Source organism: Canis lupus, chromosome 29 (assembly GCF_003254725.2).
Source record: "Canis lupus dingo isolate Sandy chromosome 29, ASM325472v2, whole genome shotgun sequence".
Lineage (NCBI taxonomy): Eukaryota > Metazoa > Chordata > Mammalia > Carnivora > Canidae > Canis > Canis lupus.
Window position 1 is genome coordinate 17,362,860 of NC_064271.1, and position 15,853 is coordinate 17,378,712.

At 36.4% G+C, this 15,853-nt stretch overlaps 2 protein-coding genes across 3 annotated transcripts in view; one reads left to right on the top strand and one right to left on the bottom strand.

Moving 5' to 3' along the window:
• CPA6 (carboxypeptidase A6) overlaps positions 1-15,853 on the bottom strand; it is a 317,848-nt gene that overhangs the window by 270,790 nt on the left and 31,205 nt on the right. The gene's annotated exons all lie outside the window — the stretch shown is intronic.
• Positions 2,047-2,550, top strand: LOC112678577 (small EDRK-rich factor 2). Its single transcript, XM_025477923.3, has one exon. It carries the CDS (start codon positions 2,101-2,103, stop codon positions 2,278-2,280), a length of 180 nt encoding a protein of 59 aa, XP_025333708.1. The 5' UTR covers positions 2,047-2,100; the 3' UTR covers positions 2,281-2,550.

The window sequence follows — 15,853 nt, forward strand, 5'->3', positions numbered from 1 at the left end:
TACAATGCAATATTAGTTTTAGGAGAATTCAGTGTTTCATCAGTTATATACAACACCTAGCACTGCTCATAACAAGTGTCCTCCTTAATACCCATCACCCATCTAGCCTCTCTCACCCACTTCCCTCTATCCACCCTAAATTTTTCCTCTATCATTACCAGTCTCTTATGGCTTATTTCCCTCTTTTTCCCCTGCTTCCCATATGTTTCTTAAATTCCACATATGAGTGAAATCATATGGTATTTGTCTTTTCTAAGAGAAATTTATAGTGAGAAAAATCAAACTCAAGAAACAAAAATCTAGAGATGCCTGGGTGGCTCAGTGGTTGAGTACCTGCCTTCAGCTCAGGGCATAATCCTGGAGTCCTGGAATAGAGTCCCACACCAGAGTCCCTGCATGAAGCCCTGCTTCTCTCACTGCCTATGTCTCTTCCTCTCTCTCTCTCTTCCTAATGAATAAATAAATACAAAATCTTAAAAAAAAAAAAAGAAACAAAAATCTAAATTTATTCTTACAGCTAAAGGAATCAAAGAACAACAAACATAGCCCAAAGTTAGTACAGGAAAGGAAATAAAGATCAGAGCTGGAACAAATTACATAGGCACTAAAAATTTACCAAAAATAGAAAAGATCAGTGAAATCAAGAGCTCTTTCTTTGAAAATGTAAACAAAATGATAAACTTTTAGCAAGATTCATGAAGGAAAAAAAAAAGAGTACCTGAATAAATGAAATCAGGATAACACCACCACGGATATACAAAAGATTATAAGAGATAACCAAAAGTTATATGCCAACAAATTGGACGACTTAGAAACATACAATCTTTCAAAAGTGAATCAGGAAGAAATTGGGCATCAAGAAACTCCCAAGAAACAAAAGTCCAGGTAAGTTCTAGAACATAAAAAAAAAAAAAAAAAAAAAAAAAAAAAAAGAGAGAGAGAGAGAGAGAGGTATCTATTCTTCTCAAACTATTTCAAAAAATGGAAGGAGGAAAGCTTCTAAATTCATTCTATGAGGCTAGTATTACCATGATACCAAAACCAGACAAACACATTACAAAGAGGGGGAAAAGATTAGAGGCCAATATCAGTAATGAATACAGATGTCAAAATTCTCGAAAAAAGTTAGTAAACCACATTTAGCAATACATTAAAACAACTATTCACCGCAATCAAATGGGATTCACTTTAGGGGTACAAGAATGGTTCAATATTTACAAAGTCAATTAATGTAATACATTAACAGAAGGAAGGATAAAAAGGATATCTCAATAGATGTGGAAAAGCAATGACAAAATTCAACATCTGTTCATGATAAAAACTCAAAAATGGTACTACAGGGACCACATACCTCAACATAATAAAGGCCACATATGGAAAAACCCACAGCTAAAATCACAATGGTAAAAACAGCTTTTTCTCTAAGAGCAAGAACGAGACAAGGATTCCACTCTCACCACTTTTATTCAGCGTAACTCGGAAGTCCTAGCTACAGCAATCAGACACGAATTAAAAGTGATCCAAATTGGTAAGGAAGAAGTAGAACTGTCATTATTTGCAGATGACATGTTATATACAGAAAACCCTAAAGATTCCACCAAAAAAATATTAGAATGAATTCAGTGAAGTTGTAGAATATGAATATGCAGAAATCAAAAGTAGCAGAAAACAAATTTTAAAAGATTCCATTTAAAATGGCACTAAAAGGGATAAAATACTTAGGAATAAACTTAAGAAAAAAATGTACTCTGAAAACTGTAAAACATTGTTGAAAGAAGTTGAAGATGACATGAACAAATGGAAAAATGTACTGTGTTCATGGATTGGAAGACTATTGGTAAAATGTCCACAGTACCCAAAGCAATCTACAAGATTCAATGCAAGCCCTGTCAAAATACCAACAGCATTTTCACAGAACTAGAATAGTCCTAACATTTGAATGGAACCATAAAAGATCCTGAATATGTAAAGCAATCTTGAAAAAGAGTAAAACTGGAGGTTATCACAATATCAGATATTTCATGATATATTACAAAGCTGCAGTAATCAGGACAGAACGAGGGGACGCAACGGAGGCAGGCCGGAGCCGCTGCCGTCGCCATGACCCGCGGTAACCAGCGCGAGCTCGCCCGCCAGAAGAATATGAAAAAGCAGAGCGACTCGGTTAAGGGAAAGCGCCGAGATGACGGGCTTTCTGCTGCCGCCCGCAAGCAGAGGGACTCGGAGATCATGCAGCAGAAGCAGAAAAAGGCAAACGAGAAGAAGGAGGAACCCAAGTAGCTTTGTGGCTTCGTGTCCAACCCTCTTGCCCTTCGCCTGTGTGCCTGGAGCCAGTCCCACCACGCTCGCGTTTTCTCCTGTAGTGCTCACAGGTCCCAGCACCGATGGCATTCCCTTTGCCCTGAGTCTGCAGCGGGTCCCTTTTGTGCTTCCTTCCCCTCAGGTAGCCTCTCTCCCCCTGGGCCACGCCTGGGGGTGAGGGGGTTACCACTTCCCAGTGTTTTTTATTCCTGTGGGGCTCACCCCAAAGTATTAAAAGTAGCTTTGTAATTTCAAAAAAAAAAAAAAAAAAAAAAAAAAAAAAAAAAAAAAAAAAAAAAAAAAAAACAAAGCTGCAGTAATCAAAAAATTATGGTAGTGGCACTAAAATAAACAAATAGGTCAATGGCGCACAATAGGAGAGCCCAAAAATAAATTTACACTTGTATGGTCAATAAATCTATGACAAAGGAGGCAAGAATCTACAATAGAGAAAAGATGGTCTCTTCAATACATGCCAAAGAATGAAACTGGACCACATTCTTACACCATACACAAAAATAAACTCAAAATGGATTAATGAACCCAAATGTGATACCTGTAACCATAAAACTCCTAGAGGAAAACATAAGCAGTAATCTCTTTGACAGTGACCATAGCAGTGTTTTTCTAGATGTGTCTACTGAGGAGAGGGAAACAAAAGCAAAAATAAACTATTGGGATTACAGCAAAATAAAAAGCTTTAGTACATCAACGGAGACAAAATGAAAAAGGCAACCTACTGAATGGAAGAGATTTGCAAGTGATATATCTGATAAAGGGTTAATGTCCAAAATACATAAAGAATTTCTACTACTCAGTGTGCACACTCACACACACAAAATCTGATTAAACGGGCAGAGTCTGAGTATACTTTTTTCCAAAGATGACCTGCAGGTGCCAACAGACACATGAAAAAATGCTCTCCATCACTAATCAGGGAAATGCATATCAAAATTACAATGAGATTACCTTTCGACTGTCAGAACAGCTATTAATAAGAAATAACAAGTGTTGGTAAGGACGTGGAGAAAAAAGGAACTCTCATGCAAAGTTGGTGGGAATGTAAATTGGTGCAGTCCCCATGGAAAACAGTATGGAGGTTCCTAAAAAAATGAATAGAAATATCATTGATCCAAGAATTCTATTGTTGAGTATTTACCCTCAAAATCGAGAACACTAGTTCGAAAGATACTTTTATCCCAATGTTCATTGCAGCATTATTTACAATAGCTGGGACACGAACAACTCAGGAGTTCATTGATACATGAATGGATGAATATGTAATATATATATTACACATTTTCATATACACACACATATACACACATACACACACATACACATATATATGTAATCACACATATACATATATTATTATATGTAATATATATAATATATATAATTCAGCCATAAATAATGGGATCTTGCCATTTGTAAGAACATGGATGGACCTATGGGGTATTATGCTCAGTGGAATAAGACAATGAAAGAAATATTGTAGGATTTCACCTATATGTGAAATCTAAAAAACAAAATCAATCAGAAGCAGACCCATAGGGAGACTGGGTGGCTCAGTCAGTTAAGTATCTGCCTTTAGCTCAGGTCATGATCCCAGGATCCTGGGATCAAGTCCCGCATTGAGCTCCCTGCTCAGCAAGGAATCTGTTTTTCCCTTTACTCCTCCCCACTACTTGTGCATGCTCTTTCTTTCAAATAAATATCTTAAAAAGTAGACCCATAAATACAGAGAACAAACTGGGGGTTGCTAAAAAGCAAGGGATTGTGGGATGGGTGAAATGGGTGAAGGGGAAAGGGAGGTACAGGTTTCCAGTTATGGAATGAGTCATAGGGATAAAAGTATGATATAGAGAATATAGTTAATGACATTGTAATAGCATCGTATGGTGACAGAATAATTACACTTGGGAGGGTAACATAAGCTGTATCAAGTTGAATCACTATGGTGTACACATGAAACTAGTGTAACCTTACGTGACCAACTATACTTCAATAAATAAAACAAAAAAATTGAGCTTTAAAGTATCCCAAAAAGATAAAAGAAATTTTAGGACGGCTTAGGGAAAGGCAACCAAATAGCCAAGGACACAGAAAAGATAGCTTTCCAAATCATTATTTCCTAGATTTAACTCTAGGACAGCCCCGGTGGCCCAGTGGTTTAGTGCCACCTCAGCCTGGGGTGTGATCCTGGAGACTCGGGATCGAGTCCCACCTCAGGCTCCCTGCATGGAGCCTGCTTCTCCCTCTGCCTGTGTCTCTGCCTGTCTCTCTCTGGGTGTCTCATGAATAAGTAAATAAAATATTAAAAAAAAAGTTAACTCTAGAATTTTTGCCAGTTTTCCCCAAATAAAGAGAATGCTCCTTGCTTCTTGAGAGAGAGATTCTAGGGCAAATACAAGGTGGTACTCATTAGCAGCCATCAACTCAACAGGGCTCATTAACCCAAGATGTAAAGCCTAGGAACATGAACCACCTCACAAAGTTCTAGCTATCTTACTATGAACTTTTTATGCATGTGTTAATTACAGGCTATATCCTTAACTCTGAGGTCTGTGTAGGGGGGAAAAACAACAACAACACACATTTGTGATATGAACTGGAGACTATGGCCCAATCTTGAAATTCTTTCCTATCCCATCTTCTATGGTACTGTATAGAATCTTGTCCTAGTTTTGGTTTGTTTGAATAAAAATAAATGATTATAACGTTCATTTGTTTGACCACCCATTGATCTACCCACACATCCATTCATCCATTTTTGAACAAATTCTTGAGATCCTTGCAACTGTGAACATTTAAGATAGAGTGATATATAAAAGGTAGTGATTAAGCCCCCATATGCTCGTACAGTTTCCTCAGATTTAAACATACCATTCCATTTTGGTTGTAATCCCACTCATTTTTTAAAGATCTTGTACTTCATATCATATTCTCTGGAGGATTCCATAAATTCTGTCCACTAAAAATCACTAAAGACTCAATAAGACTCCCATGCGTCCATTTTTGGAAGGTACTCTTATGTCTGGGTCTCTAGTTATAGACATGCACATATTCATGAATTAGCTCTTGTGCCCACTCTGAACTCTAATGCAAGCTTAAGTGTAGGAATTATTTTTTACTCATTTTTATATCTCATTGGTACTCCTTGTTGACCAAATTTCCTAATATTTAATTTGGTAAAGATTGAACTGATCTTGTTAGAATACTCTCATGTTCTGATTAATATTTTGGAGGTTAATATATTTAAAGTTCTCAATGGTGACAGATTTAGAGTAACAGGATTATTTACTACTATCAAAAATTAGAAGTTTAAAACATCCGTCAATAATTATCACATCAAATAAACCTATGCCAAGAAATGTGGTTCTAGCAAGCGTGTGAAGATCTTGATCCTTTTAGTCACACATTAAAGAGGAGCACATCAATGCTTATTCAAAGGTACGTTATTTTAAACCACAAATGCACGTGAAGCCATATTACTACTGAAGAGTCAGAAGTTCTGAAAATAAGAGTCCTATTAAATTCTCAAAGCAATATAAACAGCCATAACAACCTAAGCTGCCAATATAGAACACTTCAGAAGAGGTTAAGAATTTCTTTCTATAGTTAGTTAAAAATATGTCAGAAAATACCATAGCAGAGCAACAGATTTTTAAAAATTTACTTCAGCATGTATTTAACTTTTGGATCAGTTGCAGGGAAAATGTCAATTTCATATTCAACATAAGATATATTTCAAGAGACGATAAAATGCTTATGAATACAAATGAGTGGCAAATATAATTGTATTACATAGTTGGTATAGTACAAATTTATCTACAGTTGCTGTACAAATTTTTCAATAAGATAGTTAATGAGTGACTAATGTCTAACTACACGGTATTCCCTGAATAAAACTCTGCATTAACTTAAAAATTACATTCTGATAAACTGCATTTATCAATTTTCCCCTCATTAAAAGAGTACCTTATAACAACAAAGAAAACAAGAGGAAATGCACAGAATAACCAAATATTTAGGTGTTTAGAAATAAGGCTTGTTGGTCTCATACAACTGTTCATAGTACACATTATGGATTTATGTAAGTGTATAGCTCTATGATCGTCATCAAGATTAGTGGTGCTCATAACTATCTCCATTTTTGTCTCCTTTCTATGGCATACCACATAGTCTGTTTTTTCAGCTCCTTTACATCTAAGTGGCCCTGGGTGACCAGCCTGTTCAATGGCATGTGGGTAGAAGTGATGTGTGCCTCTTTCAGACTTGGACCCTGAAACTTCACCTGAAATCATCTTTGCCTTTTCTTCATTTGCTGACGGATGCAAAGGACTCACTGGAAGACTGATAAGATGGTAGAAAGATGAAAAGAGCTTGGACCCCTCAATAACTAGAATAGAGCATCCTTAGCTTACCAATTGTGTCATAAGCAACAAAAAAATCTTTAATGTTTCATATGTATTTCTGTACCTACAATTGGGTTATTTAAGATGTTAATATTAATTATCAGTTAGATACTTTACCAAGTTACCTCACAGACTTATATTTTTAAGTTTATTTTTTTTTAACTACACTGAACTTTGGAATGGTGAATAGATTCCAGGAAATTGGCTTCTAGTGAAAATAAGCAAGTATTACTACAGGCTCATTTCAGAAGATTATTACCTGCAGGGACCAAAACATGAACTGATTAAATTAAAAGAAAACCCCAGATAAATCTTTGGCACCAATTCCAAAACTTTTTTTGGTTGATAGAGAATAATTCCCTTATGAACTACAGTGGAGTTAATTAACACATCTTTCTATACTAGCAATTGCCTGTGCAGGGATGAAAAACAGATATAAACAAGAGAGTGTTGCAAACTTGAGTGTGATGAAGGCATGTTTCCCTTGTTACAGTGTGAACTATGTGCTGGCACCTGCTTGAAAATATATTCTCATGAGTCTAACAATACATTTCACCATTGTATTATTTTTAGTGAAACATTTCTGTTAAGCATTTGGATGAGCAATGGTAAACATTTCCCTAGTTTTTTTTTTTTTTAAACAGTAAAGCTTATTTTTCTTGCCATAATGTACTTTGAAAGTGGGCATCCTAAGCTACTTTCACTAAGGCTAGAATCACACAGAAATGCTGACCCTTACCTTATGGGTTTTATTAAGTGGCAACAGCAAATATAAGTCTATAGTGGGAAGTTGATGTACTTTACCATTAAATCATAGGTCTCTATAAAAGTATTAAGTTCTTTGCATCAAAGTGGGGCACTGATAATCAGCACAAAGTAATATCCAAGGTAGTTCAAATGTAATCTTTATTAGCTAATATGCTAGAGTTGTAAAAGTAGATATATATTCATTGTTATAACAACTGGCATAAACCTATAAGCCTAGGGCACAAAGGACTCTAGTGAGGGCTAGTTCACACAAACAGGAATAGACACCTGAATAAAAATTCCAATAATGACTTAGAACATCACTATTATTGTCCATCTCTAGTTAGTAAGGCTGATGATTGCAACAATATCAGTGTGTTGGTGACTGAAAAGACTGGCCCTAAACAAGAAAATGACTGAAATGAAATTCTGTTTTCCATGCAGCATTTATAAACTGTGACCGAAGATCACTATTACTTTATTCTGCAGCACTATCTTAGAGGACAAATGATAAGATACTCAGAGCTATTGCTGGAGCCCTCACCCCTACCCCTGTCATGCACATATGTGCATACATACATGCCTTTGGCAGAGCCAACAAATCTAATTAAGGCCATTTCAACCCCCTAGTGTAGTGTAGAGCATACCATGGACCATTTTGGAGTTAAGACCTCTGGTTTACTTCTGGAATTAAGAGAAGGTAGAAAAATGAGCCTGGTCCTTTGAAAGTCATCAAAGTTACTTGTTGAATGGATGGTCTTATAATGCAAGGGAGTTTCTGTTTTAGAGAACTTTTCCAAGTTCCTTAAAAGGCTTGTTCCCAAGAACCTGTTTGAAAGAAAACTAGATCTAGATCTAGAAATCCCAATAGGTATCTACTCTGGGCTGTCCTCTAAGAGTAATTCTTTCTAAGCCTTTCCACATCATGACACACATAGAAAATGAGAGTATTTGTATGAAACATTGGGTAAATGGAGGAATTTGGAATCCTGGGTAAGGTGGAGGTAACAGAAAACCTGAGGGTTGAAGAAATGGATTCTCCATCACATAGTTTGGAAGCTATGTTCCAGAAAAGATGAATAATACAATGTACAGGAATCTGTTACATTTTTATACACCAATAATGAAGCAGTAGAAAGAGACATTATGAAATCAATCCCATTTACAATTGCACTGAAACAGTAAAGTACCTAGGAATAAACCTAAGCAAAGAGGGGAAAGATCTATACTCTGAAAACCATAAAACACTGATGAAAGAAATTGAAGAGGACACAAAGAAATGGAAAGACATTACATGCTCAAGATTGTTAAAACATCTATACTACCCAAAGCCATCTATACATTTATTGCAATCCCTACCAAAATATCAACAGCACTTTTCACATAACTAGAACAATCCTAAAATTTGTATGGAACCACAAAAGACCCTAAATAGCCAAAACAATCTTGAAAAAAGGCAAAGCTGGAGGCATCAGTTGTAGACTTCAAGTTGTATTAGCTGTAGTAATCAAGTCACTATGATACTGGCACAAAAATAGACACATAGACCATAAAACTGAATAGAAAACCCAGAAATGAAACCACAATTATATGGTCAATTAAATTCTGTATTCTTCTACAAAGCAGTAAAGAACATCTAATGGAAAAGGACAATATCTTCAATAAATGGTGTGGGGAAAAGTGGATAGCCACATGTCAAAAAATGAAATTAGACCACTTTCTTACACCATACACAAAAATAAACTCAAAATGGATTAAAGACCTAAATGTCAGACCCAAAACCACAAAAATCCTAGAAGAGAGCATAGGCAGTAATTTCTCCTAGATCAGTGGTGCCTACTTTTTTTCTAGATAGGTCTCCTGAGGCAAGGGAAACAAAAGCAAAAATAAGTTATTGGGACTGCACCAAAATATGAAGCTTCTGCACAGCCAAGGAAATCATCAACCAAGCTAAAATGCAACATATGGAATGGGAGGAGATATTTGCAAATGACACAGTTGAAAGGGTTAGTATCCAAAACATATAAAGAACTTGTAAATCTCAACATCCCAAAAAGCCCATATAATCCAGTTAAAAAATAGACAAAAGTCTAGGACAGACATTTCTCAAAAAGACACTTCTAGATAGCTAACAGACATGAAAAGTACTCATCATCATCATCATCATCATCAGGGAAATCCAGGGATGAAAACTACACTAAGATATCACCTCACACCAGTCAGAATGGCTAAAATCAACAACGCAAGAAACACAGATGTCAGCAAGGATGTGGAGAAAAAGGAACCTTCTTGCACTGTCGATAAAAATGCAAAAGGGTGCAGTTACTCTGGAAACCAGAAAGGAGGTGCCTCAAAAAGTTACAAACAGAAATACCCAATGATCCAGCAACCTCACTATTGGGTATTTACCAAAAAAAAATACAGAAATAATTCAAAGTGATACATGCACCTACATGGTTTTAGCAGTATTTAGCAGTATTTCCAATACTTGGAAGCAACCCAAGTATCCAGTGATAAATGGATAAAGATGCATAAAGATGGATACACACACACACACACACACACACATATACACACACACACACACACACACACACACACACACACACACACGGGAATATAACTCAGCCATTAAAAAACAGAATGAGGGGATCCCTGGGTGGCTCAGTGGTTTGGCACCTGCCTTCTGCCCAGGCGTGATCTTGGAGTCCCAGAATCGAGTCCCACCATCAGTCTCCCTGCATGGAGCCTGCTTTTTCCTCTGCCTGTGTCTCTGCCTCTATCATGAATAAATACATAAAATCTTTAAAAAAAAAAAAAAAAAAAAAAAAACAATGAAATCTTGTCATTTGTAATGACATGGATGGAGCCAGAGAGTATAAGTAAAAATAAGTGAGAGAAAGACAAATACCATGTAATTTAACTCATATGTGGAATTTAAGAATGAGCAAAGGGAAGAAAAAGAAATCAAACAGACTTTTTAAAAAAGTTTATTTGAGAGAGAGCCAGAGTGCATGAGTGGGGTGAGGGGCAAAGGGAGAAGCAAACTCCGCACTGAGCCATGAGCCTGATATGGGGCTTGACCTTGAGACTCTGGGATCATGACCTGAACTGAAGGCAGACACTTAAACAACTAAGCCACCCAAGTGCCCCAAGAAACAGACTTAATTTTAGAGCACCTATAACGAGGTGAATGGAGGGATGGGTTAAATAGGTGATAAAATTAAGGAGTGATTTTGTCATGATGAGCATCTGGTGATGTATGGAATTGTTGAATCTCTATATTGTACACCTGAAACTAATATGACACCGTAAAGTAACGGAATTAAAATGACTTAAGCCATTGCAAAATATATGTTATAAAATCCCAGGAGGGAAAAGATCAGGAAAAATGTTGAGGAAAAAACATGGCTCAAAGCTATCCAAAGATAGTAAAAAACGAACTTACAAACGAAGAAACTCAAATCCAAAGTAGAATAAATCAAAGGAAACGCATCTGAACATATGCAAGTGAAATTTTTGAAAAATCAATGATAAAATCTTAAAAGCAACAAGATAAAAATGACTCATCACATTCCGGGAAATAAGGATATGAGTAATGGCTAGCTTCTCATTAGAAACAATGGAGACCACAAATATTGGAATGGTATATTAAAAAAAAAATACATAAAAAGCATACAAATTAGGAAGTAAAACTTCTTTCCCCACCTACATGATTGTTCATGTAAAAGTCCTAAACAATTTACATAAAATCAACTAAAACAAGTGAATTTAGTAAGGTGATAATGGCCCCCAAGGATATCCAGGTTCTAATATCTGGAATCTTGAATTTTACCAGTATAGAAGAAACTTCACAAGTGTGATTAAATTAAGGATGTTGAGATAGCAAGAATATTCTGGAATATCTGAGTGGGTCTTAAATTGCAAATTTCCCTAAAAGGAAAGCATAAAGAGATTTGACTACAGGACAAAAGGTGGTATGATAAAAACAAGCTTTGAAGATAAAGGGAAGGACCATAAGCCAAGGAAGACAGGTGGCTACCAAAAGTTGAAAAAGGCAAAGAATGGGCTTCTCCTCAAGAACTTCCAAGAGGAACCAACCCTGCCAACACCTTGAGTTTATCCCAGTGAAACTGGTTTCTGATCTCCAGAACTATAAGAATAGATTTGTGTTGCATTAAGTCACCAAGTTTATAGCAAAGGGACAAAGATCAATATGAAAATTTTATTTATAGTGATAGTGAAAATCCCAAAGATAAAACAATTCCATTCATAATAATAGCAAAGACAGACTCAGGAATAAATGTAACAAGTTGTATATAGACAAAATTCCCAAACTAGAATGTCTCTGAAATTAAACAGGACCTAAACAAATGGAAATATATACTACCTAGGTTCATGGAAATCTATTAACTCTTCCCAAATCGAAGTATAGGTTTCAGTCAATGCAATTTCAAACAAAATCCTAGTGTGTTTTCATGAGAAATTGATAAGAATGTCTGGAATACCAATTTTTAAGAATGGTAAAGTTAGAGACCTTATACTAACTGATTTCAAAACAATATAAAACATAACCAAGTAGTATGATATTGGTGTAAGGATAGAAATACAGATCAATGAAAGAGAATAGAGGATTTATTTATTTATTTTTTTTTAGATTTTATTTATTCATGACAGAGGGGGGCGGGGCAGAGACACAGGCAGAGGGAGCAGCAGGCTCCATGCAGGGAGCCGGATGTGGGACTCGATCCTGAGTCTCCAGGATCATGCCCTGGGCTGAAGGCAGGCGCTAAATCGCTGAGCCACCTGGGCTGCCCAGAATAGAGGATTTAGAAAGATGTTTAGGGACACCTGGGTGGCTCAGTGGTTGAGCATCTACCTTTGGCTCAGGTCATGATCCCAGGGTCTTGGGATCGAGTCCCACATCGGGCTTCCTGCATGGAGCCTGCTTCTCCCTCTGCCTGTGTCTCTGCTGCTCTGTGTCTCTCATGAATAAATAAAATCCTTAAAAAAAATTTTTTTAAATAAGAGGGATGAACTGATACAAGGTACAAACAAACAAAATATTATGCTAAGTGAAAAATACTAAAACAAAAGACTACTTACTGTTTCCAGTTGTAGGATATTCCGGAAAACACAAAACTGTTGGGACTATTTCTGGGATCAAGGAAATGTGGGCATTGGTGATGCAAATGTTCCAAAACTAGATGATGGTGACGGTTGTCCAACTAAACACATTTACCAAGTTCACTGAACTTTATACTTAAACTGAGTGATCTTATAGCATGTAAATTACACCACACTAAAGCTGTTAAATCCATGCAATTCTGTGAGGTCAACATTACTCCCATTGTGCAACTGGGGAAGTCTCAGAGATTGGGTAACTCACGTAAGGTTAAACAGCTAGTCATTGTCAGACCCAAGCCACACTGGTAATTACTGCTCCATTCTGCTTTTTGGAGTGGAGGAGACACTGGGGACTGCATGATGCTGGTGGAAGCTCCCAGAATCAGCAGACCCCACCCTAGCTGAAACCACTCTACAGAAGTGGTCTGCCATAGGGAAGTGAGGAAAACATCCTGGGCTAGGGGAACAGCGTCCAGAGATTCTGCTGCTCTCAGAGGAAATGTGCTACAGGAAAATAAGCACAGCGGATAGGAGACTTAAAATCCTGGCTTTGGCACTTAATCATTATAAGACCTTAAGCAAGTCATTGAACTTCTTGCAGCATCAGTTTCTTAATACATGAAAATGACTTAAAAACATACCATCTCCCTTACTAAGTTGTTTTGGGTATTGAAGGAAGTGAAATAAAGGACCAGGATCCTTAGTAGAGCCTCAGTAATAGTAAATTCCCTTCTTTTTTTCTTCTTGAGAGAAAAACATTCAGTCCCATCATTTAATAAGGATTTAGAAAGTCTTTTTTTAAAAAATGCTTTTCACTGAAGAAAAGCAGGAATTTTTCATCAGGAGCCCTTTTGGGCATTAGAATTACCTGGCCCTCAAATTCTACCCAGGATCTTGCAGTCATGAAGGCAAGAAGTACTTGAAACTCATTTAACTCTATTTTCTTCTCTTGCTTCACCTCTTGAAGTTTGATATATAAAGCTTCAATACTTCCATGTTTCCGTAAAAAAAAAAAAAAATGTAGATGTGTATGTGACTTACATATACACAAGGAACTTGCATTATTTGAATTTTTTTTGGGGGGGGGGTGGTCAGGAAGTAAATGTTTGAAACCATACGCTGAAATGGAAATCCTAAAGGACTATTTTAGAAATAGGAAGTGTTCATTAGCAAATGATAGCCTGGAAGAGGTCACTATATGCAAAATCTTTAAAGTTCTTAAGTGTTGAGATTAGACTCAAAGACCTCAAAGCATTTTATTACTTAAAATTATTTGTCTACAGGGTATGGATGCCTTTCCTCTCCATTATGCATATCCATATGGGGGTTCTCATGCCCGACTGTGCATAAACATAACCAGAGATGGTATTAAAATGTGGAGAGCCAAGGCCCCAACATCAGAAATTATGATTTCATAGGACAGAGGTAGCACCCAGTATTTTTTCTTTAAACAAATAACCCCTGGTGATTCCAGACCATACTTGACTCACCTCCTGTCTATTTCTCAAGGTCTTTTTCCCTCAGGAAATATTTCCATAATTTTAGGCAGGGGTTTCTTTGTTTCAGATATTAGTGTTAGAAGACAGGATTTAGGATCAAATAAGCTTGCGAACACACTAATACTCATTAACTATAATTTTATCCTTGCTGCTAGTGTCAATTATCCCCTATCAATATTTTTTTTCCAATTCTGTGTCAATACTGAATAATTCACTGTTTATTTTACTCCCTGTTCCATCCATGTATAGTCTCCTTTCTCCAATGAGATTTGTAAGATCCTGGAGACAACTGTCTATTTTAGTTCTCTGTGCCACACAGAACCTTTGTAACTGATACTACTTAGGAAAGGCAAAGACATTGATATACAGATTATCTTAGCTAAGTAACATCACAATGGAATTAGCTGGGAAAGGGAAGAATGGTACCCAGTTTTATTTTTACATTCCAGGTCCATTTTTCTCTTGTTGCCTGAAAAGGGCTTCAAACAAGTTTCCAGAGGAAACCCTACACTTGAACCACCAGAAAAAGCTCATGGTAGGCTACTCCACCATAAGGTAAAGCAACACAAGCTACTGCATAGTTGACAACAAAAAAAGAAAGGCCTAAATAAATAAATAGGGAAAAGCCTGGATAAATGGCATGGTATCAAATGCCACTCTGTTAGAATCCCTTTTCCCAAATGTCATATCATTATGGCTTCTGGATACTCATGGCTGTGTGAATGTAATAAAGAAGTTCAGGAGAAAAATAAGCTAGTGTACAGTTTTAAATCCATGTATACCTGTGCCTAAAAATTGAAGTGATATTTATATTTTCAATATAGATGGATGAACTTCAGATTCGAGAATCTTCTAAAGCTGTATGTAAAATTTTGTCCGTTTCGGGGAGGGCAGGAAGGATAGGTACCTAATAACAGCTCCACCAAAGGATCCACAACTTGAAAGCAGTTTATCCCTCTCTGGTCCAAATAGTATATTTTGGCTCATATAATCATGAATCTTACAAAACTAAGATTTGTCTTATATATTTCCCTGAACAATATTTAGTCTGTTTTAAATAATATAAGAGCTTTAATAGAGAGGTACTATTTATAGATCTGAACTTGTGATGCCTTTGCTGGCCTCTTGGAACCAGATGTTTATATATTTACTTAAAGTGGCCCACTGAATAATCGTGGTTACAAGTTCAACAGCACACATTCTTTGTTTTATAAATACCAGGAAGTTTATAAACTCAATGAAAAACTAGCATTTCTGGTAATTGTCTTCAAACTATTTGCTAAGGCAATATAAACCATTGTCCTGAATCAAAATAGCCATTTTCTCCAGCAATCATTGGACGGCATTTCCCTGGACAAAGGAAGTCGTCTCTTTTTAAGACCTACAGGTAAATGGATATTGTAATTCTTAAGGTATTTCTTTCAAACCAATAAATCTTTAGAGCTAGAATTCCAACATTTAAAACAAATGTATAAGTTGGAGCAACTTTGCCTTATGATTTTCATAACATAGGTCATCTGTGTATTTATCTTTCCTTCCAGCAACTTTGGTTGAGGTTTGCAGTTAAGTGTATTTTTAGTGCTATAAAACATTAAATAAACATTGACAAGAGATTTCAAGGGAGTTACCTTTTACATATTATCTGTGAAGAAAAATATCACAGAATTAGGTGAATTTTGATAGCGCCAATATTATGTTGTTATTCAAACAAAATTCTGACTGCCCCTTCTCCCCAGTTATGGAGTTATAGTGATTTTT

Coding starts and splice junctions, on each gene's coding strand:
- LOC112678577 (XM_025477923.3), top strand. CDS start 2,101: ATGACCCGCGGTAACCAGCGCGAGCTCGCCCGCCAGAAGAATATGAAA.